The sequence below is a fragment of the Anabrus simplex genome, chromosome 3 (assembly GCF_040414725.1).
Source record: "Anabrus simplex isolate iqAnaSimp1 chromosome 3, ASM4041472v1, whole genome shotgun sequence".
Classification (NCBI taxonomy): Eukaryota; Metazoa; Arthropoda; class Insecta; order Orthoptera; family Tettigoniidae; genus Anabrus; species Anabrus simplex.
Window position 1 is genome coordinate 145,706,034 of NC_090267.1, and position 22,439 is coordinate 145,728,472.

Sequence of the window (22,439 nt, forward strand, 5' to 3'; positions counted from 1 at the left end):
AAGTCAAAAGACCTGCACCTGGCGAGCCGAACCCATCCTGGGATCTCCCGGCACTAAAAGCCATACGGCATTTCATTTCAGTGGTTATATAAAATATGAAATAATATGAAATCCCGAAGTCTTCTCTTCAGGGGACGAAGATGTAGTTGAATTTCTCTGTGAAGTATTAATCACCATTATCATCACTATCTCCTCTTACTCTATCTTAAAAGAAACTATATGTTCATATTCTAGGTAGCCTATATACCACACCTTCTTCCCTAGACAACGAAGTTGTGATTGCTTATATTAATCCGGAATTACGAATCGTCAGTAACAGCCGCTATTGCACATTGTCGTAGTACGTCTTACAGCCACTACGCAGCAGTGAAATTTTATTCGTAGCGGGTTTTCTGTCAACGACAGAGATCCAAATGGTTTCATTGCTAGTGTCGATCGTGGTATCATTTGCTTGCCTTGAAGATTTGAAGACTAAAAGAAATGGGTTGTTGTTATAGCTGTAAAGAAGATACTTCCGCGCAGGTATTTATTTTTTATTGATAAATTACTAGGAATTTGTTGATGTCACTTTGTTTTCGTTACGTATATGACTCAGTGTCACGAGATTTGGTATCATTTGTGATGGTTCACCTCCTACTTTGCATACATAACCTCAAATGAATATTGTATTACCTCTTATTAAAGTTGACGTCTGGCTTCTTTATTTCCGCACACGCTCAAAATAGAATGAGTTTATATACTACGCTGTCTGTTCCTTATTGACCAGATTTCGTGAAATAAGATTTCGTTGTTTCACCGTATTTTCTTTAAAAAATGAATGAATTAACAGCCAGTGGGTGCATACACATAGTTATATATTTTGTAGTTTTTATGAATTTTACTGTGTAAGTGCCGATAAGAAATTGCTCGTTCTCTTCGAGAACAGAATCATACGTGACGTTCATATTGTGCATATTTTAGCAAGATTTGTAGTTACCTTTCTTTTATTTTTTAAAAATATTGTAGGTAGGCTAATCGGAGGTAAAACCAACGACTGCTTTACTCTGAGATGTTAGAACTAGTGTTAATGTGAGATTCATAAGAGCACAGCTTATTTTTTTTCCAGTCTGTGACATGTATCTCTGTGGCTTAGTATACTGTAATGTCAGTTGATAATATTGTTCTGTATCAAAAAATATTGAAAAACTTAATGAAGGACGGTTTTCAAAACAGTTTCTCTTCCAAGGGAGTGGTAGTGGAATCTATTACACATTTTCGTTATAAAACAGATGCCATATATAATATGAATATGACTATTATACTGCAATTTCCTGAGACAATTCTTGGTCCTGTTTGTAAATCTTAGTCATGTGATGCTAAATTGAAGGGATGCAAACTACTTTATGTTTAGTAATACATTGGCAGTAGCAGTTCTACCACTTATCTGACTACTCCACTGTGGTCAGCTCACCTAGGAGCTTGCTATAGCTTAAAATATCCAGATTCAGAGTGCAATTCCATTCATTGCTTCAACAGAAAATATTCCAAAAATGGACTGATCTCGTCAAAAGGAATATCGGTATTACCTAAAGAAAAGGGTCATGAAAATTGAAGTAGGCTACAAAACTGAGACATATAGTTACGAGATTGGCTGTTCACGGATTCTACTTCAAGATGTGTAAAAACAAAGTATTTCATGAACCGAACATAAACTGTGTGTCGGCTATGTGACGATGTATGTGAATATCATATCCAGAAGTGTTCCTCGAGGTCCTGTTCGATTGGTGAGTTTATCAAGGACTAACACTTATGCAGAGCGCATGAGACGTCACGTTATTATATCTAATTGTGATCTTCTATACACATTGTGCGCAATAAATTTGATATAAAAATCATGTACCAGCCAACCAAGACATAAAAGATAATAGTTTAATGCAGATGGTAGAAGACGGAGAACACTGGGTGATCACAGAAAGAGAACAGAAACCCAACAAACCGATCATGACATTGATCAGTTCTCTTATATGTAGGGGCCAATGACATAGATGTTAGGCCCCTTTCAATAACAAGCATCTTATATGTATTTTAACTGGACTTGAACATAATGAGTTGATGATCTTGTTGTTGGAGAAAAATAGGGTAACAAATAAGCATTACTAAGTAGCCTATCACATGTAACACATCTGAGTCCCATATTGACATATGACAGAAAATTGATAGCTACTGCTATTGAATTTGATTTAAAGCATCTAGAGAAAATGCTCAGCAAAACCTAAAGGCAAATATATTGAGCATTTTAGAAATCTTTGGTCCAACAGTGTACAAAAAAATGTGTATTTGGAGGGGTGTTTATTTATTTATTTATTTTATTTTTATTTATTTATTTATTTATTTATTTATTTATTTTACTTGTAGCCTATGAATCTAGAGCCTGTTTATCTCCTTGGAATGGATATATATGTACTAATAATTAAATATGTACATATATATTAAGTTATTTTTATTGAAATATAGAAATACATGGATTTAAAATGACAAACATCATTTCTATTAATATTAAAGTTCAGTGAATCTAAACAAAGTGGGTCTATTTGGAACATGATATTGTGTTTCTTTTTGTAATACGAACTTCGAACTCTTACCAAAACACTGAATTGCAAAATGTTCTTTTAAGTGCTGGAAAGTAAATTTACTACTCTTGTCTCAGAAGACAGATTTATATTGATAAAACTGTGTTCATTATCAGAATAGATAATGGCAACATGTTTGAACTTCACAGTATTGCTGGGGTTAAGTCCAGCGTTAACTTCACATTTAAGTCTGCATACAGCATTGCAGCAGCCTGTCCCATTTCTTCATATCCAGGGTTCTTTCAAAGTACAGTGTCCATCTTCATTTTTGCTACACCTGGAACTTTGCCTCTACCACAATTCAGTTGTTCCACAGTACTATTCACAATTTCAAAACTTTCAGAAAACAGTCTTCTCTTCCAAAATAATTATTTTATTTGTTTTTTATCTTTTTAATACTATTTGTTCAGGGCATCAACCCATGTGGATCTTTTGCCCCTACTGGCACCATATTGTATGAACCTGCATGTGATTGGAATGGCGGTAGTGTGGAATGTTGTGTGTGAGGAAAGGAAGATTAAGGACATCACAAATACCCAGTCCCCAGGCCAGCGATATTAATCATTACAATTAAAAAACCCTGACCCAGCCAGGAATCAAACCCATTGCTGCCAGGTGACAGGCAGACGTGTTGCTTCCTCCACCACAGGGCTGGACTACAAATTAATTTCTTTTTTAAATTTCACTTCTCTAACTTGTGAACCACACGCCCTCCTTGTTCCTATTAAATAACTATGAACTTGCTTGCCTCAGCAACACAAGTGTTTCATGCTTTTCAACTTAGTTAAGAATAACAAAAGAAATTAAATTTACACATATACAGTATTAACTCCGGATTAACTTTGACTGTCAGCTATTTACTAGCTGTTTACTGTTACGTTGGTATAAACGGCATTTCATTTAATCATTCACTACTGATCTGTATTTAGGGCAGTTGCCCAGGTGGCAGATTCTCTATCTGTTATTTTCCTAGCCTTTTCTTAAATGATTTCAAAGAAATCTGAAACTTGTTGAACATTTCCCCATCTCCCTTGGTAAGTTATTTCAATCCCTAACTCCCTTCTTATAAGCTAATATTTGCCCCAATTTGCCTGCTTGAATTCCAACTTTATCTTGATATTGTGATCTTTCCTACTTTTAAAGACACCACTCAAACTTATTCGTCTACTAATGTCATTCCATGCCATCTCTCCACTGACAACTTGGAACATACCACTTGTTAAAATACAAGTGTTTATTTGTAGGTTCACCTATTCATTACATAAAATACATTTATAATTAGGACTTCATCCTTGTTATAAATTCTATATTTGGTACATGTTTCACCAGTTTACCAGGCTTCATCAGCCATAATAATGTCTCAAGGTTAGTTCAGGATCCTGACGTTAATCTTTATTAATTACTAGCAATTACCCACGGCTTCGCTCGCGTGGATTTCGTAATTTGATCAGATTAATCGTTCCTCGGTATTGTACTAAGAGACAATCTAAAAATTCCTAAAGTATAAAATCTCACCCAAAAATTGAGTTTTTTACCCCAGAAATTCTTTTTAAACCAAGTTTGTGGTATTACCTTCTGGGACTAAGATGACCATGCGACATAGAACTGTACATGTGAGAAACAGTCTTCTCTGAAGTCAAAAAATAAATACATGTTTCTATATTTTTAAAGGAGATTCCAAATACCTATTCCCACATCTGTAACATATTCAGTTTTTGAGATATACATAAATATCCCCATTAAAAAATTTCAACCCATTGATCAGTCCTTCCCCTACCACCATCTGAGTGCATTTTCCGAAAACAAAAATACACGTTTCCTTATTTTTAAAGGAGATTCCAAATATCAATTTTCCCGTCCGTAACATTTTCAGTCTTTAAGATATGAGTATCCTCATAAAAAATAATTCAACTATTTTTCATTAATTTTCACCCCCTGTTAAGAGCCCTCTCCAAAAACAAAATGGTTCAGGTTCCTGTATTTTTAAAGGACTTTCCAAATACCAAGTTTCTTGTCTCAAGCGTGTTAAGTTTTTGACATAAAATGTAAAATGAAATGGCAAATGGCTTTTAGTGCCTGGAGATCCCAGGACGGGTTCGGCCTGCCGGGTGCAGGTCTTTTGATTTGGCGCCTGTAGGCGACCTGCGCGTCATGATGAGTCTGAAATGATGATGAAGACAACACATACACCCAGCCCCCGTGCCAGGAAAATTAACCTATGATGGTTAAAATTCCCGACCCTGCTGGAAATCGAACCCGGGACACCAGTGACCAAAGGCCAGCACGCTAATCATTTAGCCATGGAGCCGGACGACATATAATTTAGATATACCGGTACTCATTTTAAAAATTCAACCGCTTTTCCAATTCTTTTCAGCTCCTCAATTGGATTTTCTGAAAGCAAAAAGAAGTGCGTGTTTCATTGTTTGTAAAGGATATTGAAATACCAGTTTTCATGCCTGTACGTCTGTAACACCTTCAGTTTTTGAGATAAATGTATACTTATAATAATTATTCAGCTTCTTCTTCCTCATTTCTTTCCACCCCTCTCCTGCCTTAAGTGGACTTTCCAAGAAGAAAAAGTACGAGTTTCTTTATTTTGAAAGGAAATTCAAAATACCAATTTTCACGTCTATAACAGCTTCCATTTTTAGGATAAAGTATCCTCATAACCGTATTTCAACTCTTTATTTACTTATCAACCCCACACCCCTTACGTCGATTTTTCGAAAGAAAAAAAAAAAAATGCGTGTTTCTTTATTTTTAAAGGAGATTCCAAATACTAATTTTCATGTCTGTAACATCTTCAGTTTTTGAGATATAATTATACTCATGAAAGTAAATCAACTCCTTTTTCACCCCCCCCCCCTCCCCCTTACTACCAGTTTAGTTGATTCCCCCTCCCCAGAAGTGCGTGTTTCTTCATTTTAAAAAGAGATTCCAAATACCAATGTTCACGTCTTTAACACTTTTGGTTGAAATGAAATGGCGTACGGCTTTTAGTGCCAGGAGATCCTAGGAAGGGTTTGGCTCGCCAGGTGCAGGTCCTTTGATTTGACGCCCGTAGGCGACCTGTGCATCGTGATGATGAAGTGACGAAGACAACACATTCACCCTGCCCCCGTGCCAGGGAAATTAACCAATGATGGTTAAAATTCCCAACCCTGCCGGGAATCGAACCCGGGACCCCTGTGACCAAAGGCCAGCACGCTAACCATTTAGCCATGGAGCCGGACAACTTTTTTAATTTTTTGAGATATAAGTATCCTCGCACAAAGAATTCAACTAATTTTTCAATTCATTCACCCCTTTAAGTGGATTTTCCATAGACAAAAGAATACGTGTTTCTTTACTTTGAAAGAAGATTCCAAATATAAATGTTCATGCCTCCAACATCTTCAATTTTTGAGATATAAGTATCCTCATGAAAAGAATTCAACCCCTTTATCACTCCACTCCCGCCCGTTAAGTTGGTTTCCTCCCACCCAAAAATGCGTTTTTCTTTATTTTTAAGGGAGATTCCAAATACCTATTTCCAGGTTTGTAACCTTCAGTTTTGAGATATAAGATTCTCCAGAAAAAGTATTCAATTTTTCTACTTCCTTTCACACTTCCCACTCGAGTGAATTTTCCGAAAACAAACAGTACCATACTCGTTTCTTTAAAAGAGCTTCCAAGTGCCAATTATCACTTCTGTAACATCTTCAGTTTTTAAGATAAATGTATCCTCGTAAAAGGAATTCATCTCCGTTTTCATCCCCCCTCTACCAAGTTTATTCCCTCCCCGCAAATGCGTGTTTGCGTGTTTCCTTATATTTAAAGCAGATTCCAAATACCAGTTTTCAGGTTTTTAACATCTTTAGATTTTTGCTATGTATATATTCTCATACAAATAATTCAACTAATTTTTCAATCCTTTCACTCCCCCGTTAAGGGTCTTTTCCGAAAACCAAAAAATGTGTTTCCTTATTTTTAAAGGAGATTCCAAATACCAGTTATCACGTCTGCAATAGGTTAAGTTTTTGAGATACACTGTAGATAAGCTAATATTAAAAATTCACCCTCTTTTTCAGTTCCCCTTAAGTGGATTTTCCAAAAAAATATTTGTGTATCTTTAATTTTACAGGAAATCCCAAATACCATTTTTCAATTCTGTAATATGTTACCTGTCTTATATCATTTGCAGATATACTCTTTTTTAAAATTCACCCCGTTTGTCACTCCTGTTCACCCCCTATTCATCGGATTATCCAAAAACACAAAAATACGCGTTCCTTTATTTTCAAAGGAGATTTCAATTTTCATGTCTGTAACATCTTCAGCTTTTCAGATATGTCTCCTCATAAAAGGTGTTCGACCTCTTATCCCCCATTTTTCACCCCTCGTAATGGAATTTTCCAAAAAGAAAAAAATACGTGTTTCTTTATTTTCAAAGAAGATTCCAAATACCAATTTTTACATCTGTAAACTTTTAAGTTATTGAGATATAGATATCCTCATTTTAAATATTCAACCCCCTTTTCACCCCTTTAGCGACGGAATATCCAAATATCCTCTCTTAGCGAGCACCTACATGTTAATATGAATGTATCCCCTAAATTTCATTTCTTTATGTCCAGTAGTTTTGGCTCGGCGATGAATGAATCAGTCAGTCAGTGAGGACAAGTTATTTTATATATAGAGATTTGTCCTTAATTACAGTCTTAAAACTAATTTACAAAAAATTATATTGTAATAGATCAGTTACTACAACAGTGTATAAAATAACAGCTTGGCTTTGAATAAGAAAATTGACAGTGCTGTACACTTTCAATTAGATTAATTACAATAAAAGTCTTGAATTCTTTTAAACACTGAATGTCTAAATCTCAATAGTGTCATTCGGATTTGAAATGATGAATGAAGGCAATTATGTTGTAAAACAATTCAAAGTTTAGGGCGAGAAATCTGGCTAAAAGCTCATGCGTTTCTTGAACTTGTGAAATTCTTAAGATTTATAGGCCTTCGTCTTCACATTACAGTACATACTACTAATTTAATTATTTGTAGCCATGATCATCACAAGAATTTGTAGTTTGTTTCAATAAATTAGTTATTGATGTAATCAACTGTCATACTGACGATGTTTACTATTTAAGAACTTGAAAGAAATCAGTTGGCATTGTAGAGTTTGAGGCTGGTAGTTTTTACAAGAGCGTCGGTCGAAGAGGACAGTCAATTTTTAACCTTAGATGTAGAATTAATTGCTGCTATTTATGCCAGTACGTGTTGATATGTCCCTTTGACTACTGCTAGGTTGTCTGGTGGTGTTTACTGCAGCATAATGACCGACCTACCACTTAGTCGAGCATTTTGTCTCCTTTCTCCCAAGTCTTCCCAGCCCAAAGTTTGCAGCATTTTTGCAACGCTACTCTTTTGTAATGTGAAAATGAAGGCCCATAAATCTTAAGAATTTCACAAGTTCAAGAAGCGCATGAGCTTTTAGCCAGATTTCTCGCCCTAAACTTTGAAGTGTTTTACAACATAATTGCTTTCATTCATCATTTCAAATCCGAATGACACTATTGAGATTTAGACATTCAGTGTTTAAAAGAATTCAAGACTTTTATTGTAATTAATCTAATTGAAAGTGTACAGCACTGTCAATCGAGCTGCTTTCCTTTGGACTTTTTCCAGTTCTTGAATCAAGTAATCCTGGTAAGGGTCCCATACACTGAAAGCATACTCTATTTGGGGTCTTACCAGAGACTTACATGCCCTCTCCTTTACATCCTTACTACAACCCCTAAGTCCGGCTCCACGGCTAAATGGTTAGCATGCTGGCCTTTGGTCACAGGGGTCCCGGATTCGATTCCCGGCAGGATCAGGAATTTTAACCATAATTGGTTAATTTTGCTGCCATGGGGGCTGGGTGTATGTGTCGTCTTCATCACCATTTCATCCTCATCATGATGTGCAGGTCGCCTACGAGTGTCAAATTAAAAGACCTGCATCTGGCGAGCCGAACTTGTCCTCGGACACTCCCGGCACTAAAAGCCATATGCCATTTCATTTACAACCCCTAAGCACCCTCATAACCATGTGCAGAGATCCCTACTCTTTATTTACAATCCCATTTACGTGATTACCCCAATGAAGATCTTTCCTTACATTAACACCTAGATACTTACAGTGATCCCCAAAAGGAACTTTCACCCCATCAACGCAGTAATTAAAATGGAGAGGACTTTTCCTATTTGTGAAACTCACAACTTTACTTTTAACCCTGTTCATCATACCATTGTGTGCCGTCCATCTCACAACATTGAGGTCATTTTGCAGTTGCTCACAATCTTGAAACTTATTTATTACTCTATACAGAATAACATCTACAAAAAGCCTTAACTCTGATTCCACTTCTTTACTCATATCATTTATATACATATAAGAAAACATAAAGGTCCAATAATACTGCCTTGAGGAATTCCCCTCTTAATTATTACAGGGTCTGATAAAGCCTTGCCTACTCTAATTATCTGAGATCTATTTTCTAGAAATATAGCAACCCATTCAATCACTCTTTTGTCTAATCCAATTGCACTCATTTTTGCCAGTAGTCTCCCATGATCCACCCTATCAAATGTTTTAGACAGGTCAATCGCGATTACTCCCATAGTTCTGAGGCTTGCTTAAAATGTTCTGAGCTCAGTAAATTTGTGAAGCAGGATGCTACCCTACTTACACATAGTCCAAGTGAGGATCTCTCCTCCAACAGGTAGGACCACCGGTGGATTGTATAGTCCTAGCCGCCCAATCACAAGGAGGGCCATGAGGTAGTGTACACGTTGTAAGATTGTATTAAATTGCATAGCTTTTAATGTTATGCTAGAAACACGACGAGGAAATCACCAAATATCTTCTTCTTTTTTTTAAAAAAAATTTTGCCTACCATCAGTCAAAATCAAGTTGGGGAATTTTCATTGTAATGGCAGACAATGGTATTCCGACTCTCAGGACCACTTACTAAAGCCACTCAGGCGTTGCCCATAGTTCACAAACTAGGGCAGGACTACAGCAACCCACACCATGAACCAAATTAACTAAACTTTGAAGAATTTAAATGTGTATTTGTATGTAAATATGTAATCCATCAGTAATAGTCAAACCGAGCTCGATAGCTGCAGTCGCTTAAGTGCGGCCAGTATCCAGTAATCGGGAGATCGTGGGTTCGAGCCCCACTGTCGGCAGCCCTGAAGATGGTTTTCCGTGGTTTCCCATTTTCACACCAGGCAAATGCCGGGGCTGTACCTTAATTAAGGCCACGGCCGCTTCCTTCCACTTCCTAGTCCTTTCCCATCCCATCGTCACCATAAGACATATCTGTGTCGGTGCGACGTAAAACAAATAGCAAAAAAAAAAAAAAAGTAATAGTCAATTAATTTTTCATTTTTTAGAGTATATTTTGTTCTTTTTAAAAAGCTCATATCCTTCCTTTTAAGTGCATGCATTTTTTTTTTACTGTTTCTTAGTGTATTTAGTATTTATCTGTGTTATTGCTAAATTGTGTTTTATTACTGCATATGTTGATTTTATTTAATACTAGCTGATGTACCCGTGCTTCGCTACGGAATTCTACATTGTGTACAGAATTCTAGGTTAGGTAGTGTACACGTTGTAAGATTGTATTAAATTGCATAGCTTTTAATGTTATGCTAGAAACACGACGAGGAAATCACCAAATATCTTCTTCTTTTTTTAAAAAAAATTTTGCCTACCATCAGTCAAAATCAAGTTGGGGAATTTTCATTGTAATGGCAGACTCTCTCTCTCCACCAGCCTTATTACATCCTCAGAATAACTCCCTTAGTGATTTTCCCAACTGAAATCAACATACGTCATTACAATGACACCAGTAGGAATGTCATGATTAAAAGCAATACTATCATATTAAATACTCGATCAAATGAAAAAGGACACATTTTCTCACTTTTAATGAACATTAGTACGCTGCTGATTTAACAATCCCCAGGCCACAGACAGCCGTGAACACTCCTCTGCCATTGTTCCGTTTAATGTGCACACTGCTTATTCTGATCAGTGCTTCAGAATAGGGGTTGAATAGCTGGAATGCCATGATGAACCAGTGTGTTACGTAGCAGCAGTATCAGAAAATATATGAATCAGAGGAATCGTATGCTAGAGAAGAAAGTTATCTAACACCCCCTGCTATTTCCTGTCAGTATTCAGGCAGGCTGTTATACTCAGTGCCCATCAGTAATCGCATCTATCGGAGATGAGTGGCAGCATAAGGGACAAAGAACATCACACCATACAACTATCAACGTAATATTATTGATCAATTGTTTGAGCATTCGATATTGTAGGCCTTCACATTTAGTTTTCTGCTGACCCTACCCCCTGTCGGTATCCCCTGCCTGTCGTAAGAGACAGCTAAGAGGGGCCCGAGGGGCTCTCAACTTGGGAGTGTGGGTTGGCGACCACGGGGCCCTTAGCTGAGTCCTGGCATTGCTTCCACTTATTTGTGCCAGGCTCCTCACTTTCGTCTATTCTGTCCGACCTCCCTTGGTCAACCCTTGTTCTTTTCTGACCCCGACGGTATTAGGGCGTTCAAGGCATAGGGAGTCTTTCATTTTCACGCCCTTCGTGGCCCTTGCCTTTGTTCATTCGTTACTTCATTTTTCGAAGTGTTGGATCCCTTCTTTTTTCTCTCCGTCTACCTCCTGTGGGTGGAGGATGCAGACGAAAAATACACCCACAGTATCCCCTGCCTGTCGTGAGAGGCGACTAAAAGGGACGACCAAGGCATGCTTGTATTAGAACCATGAAACTACTTTTGATTAGTACCATCATGCGGGGAACACCATGGGTCGCCTTTACTTGCGAGTAGTACCACTATATTAGGTACACAATAGGTTTGTGATTAGTAGCAGCAGAGAATGGTTCACTGTGGGTTTCCAGTACCCGTGATTAATACCATTGTGAGAAACACCATGTGTCTGGGCGTTGCCTGTGATTAGTACCACTATATGAGCGACACCGTGGGTCTGCGTTGCCTGTGATTAGTACCCACTATATGAGGAACACCACGGGAATACCGGCGTCCGTGATTAGTACACGTAGGTGAGAAACACAATCGGTTTGCGTTGCCTGTGAGTGGTGCCATTATGTGAGAAACACAATAGGTCTGCGTTACCTATACAACGTACATAACTTGTGAATAGGACCATCATGTGTGGAATACCATGAGCGTACGCTACTTTTGATTAGTACCCCAACATGACAAATACCATGGTTCTACTTTACTAGCGATAAGTACCATTATGAGGGGCCGTTGACCTGGATTTTGGACCTCTTTAGAGAACAAGCATCCTCGATTCAGGATTGTGCTTTAGAAGTGGTCCCTTGGTCAGTAATATTATTTTTATGATAGCTTTTGGGTCAGATCCACTGATTGTTTTAAATTCATATCCATCCATTCATTCTTCATGACACTTTTTATTTTGGTCAGTGGATGATTTTGAACTTTTAGTTTGTCATTTCATTTCGTACCATTGTGGCTGATGACTTACATGTTAGGCCCCTTTAAACAACAAGCATCATCATCTTCCGACTCTGAAATACTACTCTTATCGTAGTCAGTACGGTAAAACTGAATAAAACATAAATGATAGGAAATTGTATTCTCGACAATTTCATCCAGGGTGAATAAAATCGTTTATAGCTTAGACTGTAGTTTCTTATTCCCTGACTCTATATACAGATTTTCATTTAATTCTGTTTCCCCCCCCCCTTTTTTTTTTTTTTTTTTTTTTCTTTCTTGTGGCTCGGCGTTGATATGGACTTGGCAACAAAAATTCAATTTCATGAATATCTCTGTTATCATAGCCAGTATGGTAAAAATGTATATGACATAAGTGATCGGAAATTTAATTTTATATAACTTTAGTTCTGCAGTATTTATTGATAGGACCACTAATAACATAAATATTTGAGAATTAAATTTTAGGCCTTCCCCTAAACTACCATTTTGCTCAGCGTGAATAAAATGATTTATAGTCTGGATTGTAGTGGCTGATTCCCCAACTTTAAGTACAGATTTTCATTAAATTCTCTTCAGCAGTTTTCTTGTGATTCGTATATATACATACATACAGACAGACAGAGAAATTGCGGAAAAGTAAGAAGTGCATTTCCTTGTTACTGTGGACATGACCGATACATAAATACCATTCTGTTTAAATTCTGAGCCATGTACAGACAACTCTTATTTTATTAATACAGTATGTGATCAAAAGTATCTGGACACCCCCCAGAAATATACATTTTTCATCTTAGGTGCATTGTGCTGCCACCTACTGCCAGGTGCTCCATAGCAGCGACTTCAGTAGTCATTCGACATTGTGAGAGAGCAGAAAGGGACGCTCCACGGAACTCATGGACTTCGAACGTGGTCAGGTGATTGGGTGTCACTTGTGTCGAGAGTGTGTACGCGAGATTTCCACACTCCGAAACATCCCTAGGTCCACTGTTTCTGAGGTGATAGTGAAGTGGAAACGTGAAGGGACACATACAGCACGAAAACGTACAGGCCGACCTCGTCTGTTGACTGACGACAGTTGAAGAGGGTCGTCAAGTGTAATAGGCAGGCATCTATCCAGACCATCACACAGGAATTCCAAACTGCATCAGGATCCACTCCAAGTACTATGACAGTTTGGCAGGAGGTGAGAAAATTTGGATTTCATGGTAAAGAGGCTGCCCATAAGCCACACATCACGCAGGTCAATGCCAAACGACGCCTCGCTTAGTGTAAGGAGCATAAACATTGGATGATTGAACAGTGGAAAAACGTTGTGTGGAGTGATGAATCACTGTACACAATGTGGTGATCCGATGGCAGGGTGTGTGTATGGCGAATGCCCAGCGAACGTCATCTGCCAGCATATGTAGTGCCAACAGTAAAATTCGGAGGCAGTGGTGTTATGTGGTGTGGTCGTGCTTTTCATGGAGGGGGCTTTCACCCCTTGTTTTGCATGGCACAATCACAGCACAGGCCTACATTGATGTTTTAAGCACCTTCTTGCTTCCCACTGTTCAGGAGCACTTCAGGGATGGCGATTGCATCTTTCAACACTATCAAGCACCTGTTCATAATGCACGGCCTGTGGCGAAGTGGTTACACGACAATAAAATCCCTGTAATGGACTAGCCTGCACAGAGTCCCAACCTGAATCCTATAGAACACCTTTGGGATGTTTTGGAACGCCAGCTTCGCGCCAGGCCTCACCAACCGACATCGCTACCTCTACCTATTCAATACTAATTATGTGTTGATGTTACAAATAACTTTTGTTCAACTTGGACCGAGCTCGATAGCTGCAGTCGCTTAAGTGCGGCCAGTATCCAGTATTCGGGAGATAGTAGGTTCAAACCCCACTGTCGGCAGCCCTGAAAATGGTTTTCCGTGGTTTCCCCATTTTCACACCAGGCAAATGCTGGGCCTGTACCTTAATTAAGGCCACGGCCGCTTCCTTCCCACTCCCACCCCTTTCCTGTCCCATCGTCGCCATAAGACCTATCTGTGTCGGTGTGACGTAAAGCAACTAGCAAAAAAAAAAAAAAAAAAATTCAACTTGGGACTGGTTTCGACACATCTATGTGATCTCAGTTCAATATGGAAACATCAATGAAGCTCGTATCTTTGAATCGCTACCTCTCCTCAGTGCAGTGCTCCGTGAAGAATGGGCTGCCATTCCCCAAGCAACCTTCCAGCACCTGATTGATGTATGCCTGCGAGAGTGGAAGCTGTCATCAAGGCTAAGGATGGGCCGACACCATATTGAGTTTCAGCATTACCGATGGAGGGTGCCATGTACTTGGTGTAGATAAGAAGATAGATATGTCATGTTCAGCCAGGTGTCCGGATACTTTTGATCACATAGTGTATATAGATTTTTTCATCAGCTCATTGATCATTTGAGTATTACTGGTCCACATTTTGAAATGAGTTGTGTAGTATTTTACTGACATATGTGTATTTATTGGTGCATATGTTACATATATAATGGATTTTGATTTCAGAGTGGGGAAGCAAATGAAAGGACACACCTTCTTGAAAACCCAGTCAGCAATAGTACTGCAATACAGCGTGTTCACAGGTCAGTATCACCAATATACTTTTAGGTCCATAACATTGGAGTTGTGCAGGACTGATGGGCAAAGTTGCTTTTGATTTGTCTGAATGAGATAGCCTAGCACAGACTGCAACTATAGATTATAAGATATTTTGCATGTAGAGCAGGTTCCTGGAGCATGTAAGCATAATGCCAAGTCCTAGGATGAAATCTTAACTTTTTGTAGATTGGCCAATTACAAATAAATACATGATGAATATTATGGTAGGACAGTGTTGTTGAATTTGTAGTCTTATTCTTTGCTTCAGTATGCCGGTTCAAGTCCTGTTGGTCGAAAAAAATTTCACCGTCAGATTGTTGGCTTGCAGTATAGGGGAGGTGGTAGTATACAATTTATAATCACTAGATTGAGTGCCAAAACCTGGATTAAATTCCAAATCTGTCCAATGCTCGAACGGAGGGAGGGCATCTGTCACTGTTAATGGTGATTTGTCCGTCAGTTGGGGACATCAAGACTTGAGCAGACCCCTCGATGCTATTTGACAGGAGTAGGCTATGTGCCAGCACTGGGTTTTACCCTCTCCCTTCCTACTATCATATATCACGTCATTCATTTCAACACATTGACTTGTCTGAGTTTGACATCAGGAAGGGCATCTAATCATTAAAACTCTCTAGGAAGTTTCATTTCGCTTCATACCTGATCCCATAGTCGAACGGGACAAGAGTTGGACATGCATACATACACACACTGGGTAGTCCACCAGCCCGTTGTGATCCAGTTATGCGTATCTTCACATTTACTACAATTCTGAAAGACATTGGTGCCTCTCCCTAAACTGGAGGAATATAACAAGATGTGTGTTTACGGGCTAAAAGACAGCAGGAATCGTGAGCGCCACTATTAATTCATTATGGGTACCTTGAGTGAACCCATAAAACTAGTACAGATAACGTAGAACACGTATTTTAAAACAGGAGGTGGATGCACAGACCGGGAGTACAGTACTGTACTGGCTAAGAAGTGGGCGCTGTAGGTCAAGTGTCACAGTAGCAAGCGGGCGGGGAGATATGTGATAGTGGACAGTGCTCGAGGTAGGAGGTTTGAATCCCACATAAGAATTTTTTTAAACAGCCAGTTGCCTGGGATGTGGCAAGGTTGTATACTTAATGCTGGTATTTTTCACAGACTGATTTGTTTATTGTACTAAATGTGAAGGGATGCATAAAACTGAATCGCAAGCGGCTGGTGGACCACCCGGTATACATACATCCCTTGCTACAATAGTGTGTTGAATAGGAAATGTCTGATGTTTAGTGGGTACAGAGTTAATTAAGAAGGAAGACATTGAACATTGCTGAAAGAGTAATCATCATAGACATCAATACTATAATATTGTTTTCTGAAAACCGAAAAAGTAGTTAGTGGGACGTAAAAACTAAGTTACTATAATATTTTTACATTTTTGAATTATAAATCCAATGCACTTCTCTGGTAAAATATTAATATTTATCATTTATTTCCTCACTTACAAGTATGATTGTCTTCTGAGTCCATTGATGTAATTTATGGGTTCTTCATTACTTTATTGACGAATTTGTCCCATTTATAGAGGATCGCTCTATCTAGTTATCACTGATAATGAGAATAGTATCCCGTCTGGTATTCTTAGTTTTCCTGTATGGATCAGAGATGTGGTATCTTTGTGTAGCAGATCTGAAGAATATATATTCTTTTGAAATGTGGTGCTGGAAAAGAATGTTACACATATCTTGGACAGCATTTTGGACCAGTGATTCCATTATAAACCAGCTCAACCTCAGAATCGAATTATAAATTTGTGGTTCATTCTTGGAAATTGTTTCCTGCAAGAGAGATCGTGGATGAGTTCCCACTCAGTGGTCAAATATTATAAAGTCTATAAGTGGGTTGAATATCTTTTGGTTCAGCACGTCTGGCCGAGGACTGCAAGGGATTGTGACTACTGATCAGTAGTCTCCTCAAAGATCACGATCCTCAGAATTGAGAGAACAATGAGAGAGACCACTCATTTTGTATGCATTATATATAGTTCTCATCATTTTTAAATTTTGCAAGTTGCTCTCTGAAATGGTCTGCCAACATTGAGATGTGATCAACACCATAATTTTCCAGACCAGTTCCTGTTGGCCATGCAAAGGTAACATAAGATTATGTATTTTTCTACAGTTCCATGAATCAAAAATCTTTTCTTCTTATCTGACTTATCAGTTTTTCTTTCTGCAAATCAACAGCAGAACTAGCAGCTAGCCAAAATGCCACTAATGGAGGTGTTTGTTACAGATTTATCTTCATTTGGACTAGGGGTAATTTCGAGCAATTCAAGTGATGCTGTTGTACTTTTTACACATTTTTCAATAGTGCTGAGAAACAGCTGCTCCCTCTGAAATATGAGAGATAAATTCTTCAGGATTTCCAAAAAATCCAGAAAAAAGTGCAGCATATGAACAAATTTAAAATCAGAGAGTTCTCTCAGTAGATCTTTTGCCACTGGAGCTGCTTTATCTTTACTTGCAATTACAGTTTCCAAATGCACAATGACACTTTTGCAATCAGTCACTAGAGCTTGTAGTACTATTACTCTTAACTGAGCCAACATCCACATAATAAAAGAAAAATGAAAATATGTGTAAGAATCCATATCTCCAGGAGTGGGTCATACATTGGAGACATCTGGCCATTCCAATCACTAACACATCCATAATTTGCATCATTGGTGGTTGGACATGCATATACCAGAACTCCATAAAATGAACTTCTTGTCCATTACAGTCCTATATACTAACTCACACCTTTACTTTTAAGTAATATGAAGAAAAAGTTAGTAAGTTTTCTGTTCCTTGATATAAACTTGAAGAGTCACAAAAACATCAGCCCTCAAAAACTTACTTGTAACTCCAGTCCTGTTCGCGCAACATTAGTACAATGGTTTACTACTAGCATCGCCAATATCTACGCGCGGTATGACTGTCCTACGTTTATTTCTCGCTGATGACTCGCTGAAGACGTGATCTTGCGCTGCACAAGGCTGCCAACCTCTCTACTTCAGAACTAGACCATTGGTCTGGATAGGTTAGGTTAAGGTTTTGCCTGGACAAGGCCATTGGTCTGGATAGGTTAGGGCAGGGTCTGGCCAAGACCAGCGATATGGGGAGAAACAAGGGGGGTTAGAGCCGCAAAGCTGCCTTACGCCTCTAGTTTCATGTGCAAACACCATTGGTCTGCACTGGTCAGGGTAGGGCCTGGACAAGACCATTGATCGTGGATTGGTTAGGGTACTCTGGACCAAAATTACCTTTTTTCCTTGCCATACTAAAGCAGCGCATTCTATGTGGGTTACTGGTGAGAGAATGAAATACTTTTTTCTTGCTAGTTGTGAAAAGCGTAATTATTAAGAATGCCGGATAGTAGCAAAACCTACTACATTGTTCTCGGCAGACAGCGCCTCGAGATCAAGACCTCGGTGCATCTCTCCATTGTTGATACAATACCTATGTAATTCTATGGATATGTTCTTCTGTATTATACATTGCTTCACATACAGGCGTTATTAGCCGAGCTTTTTTACTCCGCGGGTTGGTAACGCTATGTACTTCTGATCATTGATTGGAATGACGTTGCAGCGTATTTTACGTCAGCCAATAGCAATGCGATTAGCCATTCCAGCAATGGATTATCGCGTGCACTACTCTTCATTAGGTTATACAAGTAAATATACTCCAGGGGTTGGGCTGGTGGGTCACTGGACATGCCAATGGGCATGAACACATCTCTTCTCTAAAAGGAATTCCATGCAAGTTTTGCATGCTTTCTACTTCATCACCTCCTTATAAAACTTGTGTGAATAGGTCTGGAATTTTACCAAAATCTCCTCTTGAACATCTGCAAAATATAGATAACCTATGGATAAATAATATAAAAAATAACTGCTTCATTCTGAACAATAACCTGGTCAATGGACTTATATTCTTCTTCCAATTCGAAAACAGTTGTTCAGAAATTGCATATTTCTCTCGCTCCACTCAGAATTATATAATAGTACTTCATGTTACTACGAGCCTCTTGATAATGTGATAATCCTCAGTTTCATTCAAGATAGTTAACTCGTATATCACTTTTCTACATTGATTCCCATATATCATATGCATCAGGTTAGTCGCTTCTCCAACTATTACTCGTAAGCCCGTAAGTGATAATTCATGAAGACTGTATGGAAACAACATTGCAACTATAAAGGTAAATGGCGACATTTCAGAATTTTTCAGTATTTTGCAGGGTGTCCAACAGGGCTGCATATTATTACCTATTCTGTGTAACATCTATGCTGAATATGTGATGAAGAAAGCCCTCAATGACTGGACTGAAGGTAACCTGCGCTTTGCTGATGGCACCATTCTCCTTGCCAGCAGTGAAGATGAACTTGTTGAATTACTAGCAAGGGTAAAAGATGCAAGTTTAGAATATGGCTAGAGATCAACCTGAGCAAGTCCAAACTAATGATAATTGACAGAGCGGCACAGATTCAGCTGACAGGTCGATTAAGGGAAATGATAAATGACTTATATACCTTGGGTTGACCATCTGTGATACTAGTAGTTCTGACAAAGAGAATAGGAGACGTATCACCTTAGGGCACATTGCCATGAGCAAACTCACAAAAATATGGCAGAGCAGAGAAATCACAAACAGTACAAAGATTAGATTAGTTGATTGTCTTGTGTTCTCTGTTTTCCTTTATGGTTCCGAGACCTGGACCCTCAAGGCAAGAGATAAGTACCGTATCGACGCCTTTCAGATGTGGTGTTGGAGAAGGATGCTCCGTGTACCTTGGACGGAAAGAAGAACTAATGCATCTATTATTAAAGAACTGAATATCTCCAAACGTCTCTCCTCTCACGTCGTAAAGAGAATCGTCCAATTCTTCGGACATATTGTAAGACGGGATAGTGAAAATCTGGAGAAGTGTATCATGGAAGGCAACTTACTAGGTATGAGTTGTGTTGCACATCATCATCATCATCATCATCATCATCATTTCCCTTTATCCAGTTGTAGCCGGGTAGGGGCAAATATGGTTCCTCTCCACTTTCTTCGGTCTTTCCACCACTCCTCCTCCAACACTGTGTCCCAGTCCAGGTTTCTTTCTATAATGCTGCGTTGGATGGTATCCTTCCATCTCAATCGTGGTCGTCCATGGCCTCTCCTTCCTTGGATTTGCATTTCCATCACCTTTTTTGGCATTTTTTCGTCGCTCATTCGCTTTATGTGCCCAAACCATCTTAGTCGGCTCTTCTCTATTCTATCATTCATTTTTTCCACTCCAATTTCTTCCCGGATTTTCTCATTCCTTATTTTGTCTCTTCTACTCTTCTGTATCATACTCCTCAAGAATTTCATTTCGGCTGCCTGTATTCGACTCTCATCCTTCTTTGTCATTGTCCAAGTTTCTGCTCCATAAGTTGTTATGGGTACGTAATACATCTTGTACATAGTATCCTTTGCTTCCATTGGCACATCTTTGTCCCATAACATGTTTCTTACACTATGATAGAAACAACTTCCAGCTTGAATCCTTTTACTAATCTCAGCATCCAGTCGAGCATTCTCCATTAATTCACTCCCCAGGTATTTAAACTTTTCCACTACTTCCAGGGGCTTGTCTGCAAGTCTAATCTGATCTTTCCCTTCTTTCTCCCCTCTAGTCATAACAAGAGTTTTACTCTTTTCTACACTTATTTTCAATCCACATTCTTCAATCTTCCCATTCACCACATTCAACTGTTCTTGAACCTTCCTGTCGTCTTCTCCCCAAATCACAATATCATCTGCAAATAACATCATGTTCATTTCTCTTCCTCCATATGCTGCTTTTGCTGTTCTCATGATGTCATCCATTACTATTGTAAACAGGATTGGTGATAGAACACTTCCCTGTCTCAGCCCACTAGTTATTTTGAACCAACTTGTCCTGCCAACTTGTGTTTGCACGCAACTACAACATTCCTTATACAATGCCATGATCATTTTTATTAATCCCTGTCCAATTCCTTTTTGCACCAGACTGTCCCAAACTTTCGTCCTAGGGACACTTGTCATATGCCTTTTCAATATCAATGAATGTCATCACCATATCATTCCCGTACTCCCATTGCTTTTCCATTAGTTGTCTCATAATGAAAATGGGCTCTATTGTTGACCTTCCACTTCTGAAACCAAACTGATTTTCCTGTATCTGATTCTCAACCCTCAACCTTATTCTACTTTCCAGTATCCTTTCCATTATCTTAGCAACATGGGATATTAGAGTAATTCCCCTGTAGTTCTTCAAAACTTTCTTATCACCTTTCTTGAAAATTGGGATGATTATTCCTTTTTGCCAATCCTCAAGGACCTCCTTATTCTCCCAGACATTCCTGAGAACCTGATATGTCCACTGCAGGCCTACAGCTCCAGCTGCCTTTATCATCTCCACTGAAATTTCATCTATTCCAGCAGTTTTTCCATTCTTCATCTTTCTTACTGCCATTTCAATTTCATTCATTGTAATTTCTTTATCCATTTCTTCATCAACTAATTCCCTTTCCTGGTCGTCCAATGAATGACTGTCATCCGTTCTTATGTTCGGCAGCTTCTGAAAATACTCTCTCCATCTCTTTCTTATTTCTTCTGGCTTTGTTAAAATTATGCCACCTTCATCCTTCACAAATCTGGTGTTTACTTGATCTCTCTTTTTGTTTCTTAAGATACCATACAGTAATTTCTTGCTGCCCTGCGTATCATCTCTCAATTTCTGTGTGAATAAGGCCCAGCTTTTCCTCTTTTCTTCCTCCACTACTTTCTTGGCCAAATTCTTTGCCTCCACATATTTTCTACTTTCTTCAGTCTTAGATGTTTTCCATGCTTTCCATGCCATTTTCTTTTCCTTCACTTTAATCTTTACCCTGTCATTCCACCAGTGTGTTTCTTTGTCCTTCACATTTCCTGGTGTTCTACCACACACCTTTTCTGCACATCCAACCAGTGCTTCCTTAAATCTTTTCCATTCTTCTTCAACATTCCCCACCTCTGTCCTGGATACCAAGGGTATTATTTCCCTTTGAAATTCTTCTTGTATGCTTTTCTCCTTCAACTTCCATACTTCAATTGTTTTCTCTCTTCTTAATTGGGGTTTTTCAATCTTTCCAACTTTTAAATTTCCTATCACAACTCTATGATCTCCACCAAAGGCTTCTTCAGGCATGGCTGTTACATCTACAAGGTTCTTCCGGTGTTCTTTCTCTATGATTATATAATCAATCATGGTCTTTGTTCGTCTGTCTCCCCAACCATACCTTGTAATCTTCTGACTGTTCTTCTTCCTAAACCAGATGTTTCCAACAATTATTTGATTCCTCATGCAAAAATCCACCAACAACTCGCCTTCTGGATTTACATTTCCATATCCAAAGGGCCCTACAACATCTTCCTTTCCTTGTCTTTCCATTCCAACTTGTGCATTTAGATCTCCCATCAATAGTACTTCCTTATCTTCTATCTGTCTCTCCACTTCCTCTAAGAAGTCCTCTAGATGTTCATCTATGCAACCAGTTTGTGGGGCATACAACGGAAATAGATCTTTCACGCCATTTTCAAACTGGAGTCTCATCATCATCCTAT

The 22,439-nt window shown here is 38.7% G+C and overlaps 1 protein-coding gene across 1 annotated transcript in view; it reads left to right on the plus strand.

Moving 5' to 3' along the window:
• The first annotated feature begins 366 nt into the window (after positions 1 to 366).
• Positions 367 to 22,439, plus strand: part of Lamtor1 (Late endosomal/lysosomal adaptor, MAPK and MTOR activator 1) — a 60,917-nt gene continuing 38,844 nt past the window's right edge. The window contains exons 1-2 of the mRNA XM_067142749.2: positions 367 to 522; positions 14,691 to 14,767. Coding sequence (XP_066998850.1) covers positions 481 to 522; positions 14,691 to 14,767 — 119 coding nt within the window. The 5' untranslated portion in view covers positions 367 to 480. The remainder of the gene's footprint in view (positions 523 to 14,690; positions 14,768 to 22,439) is intronic.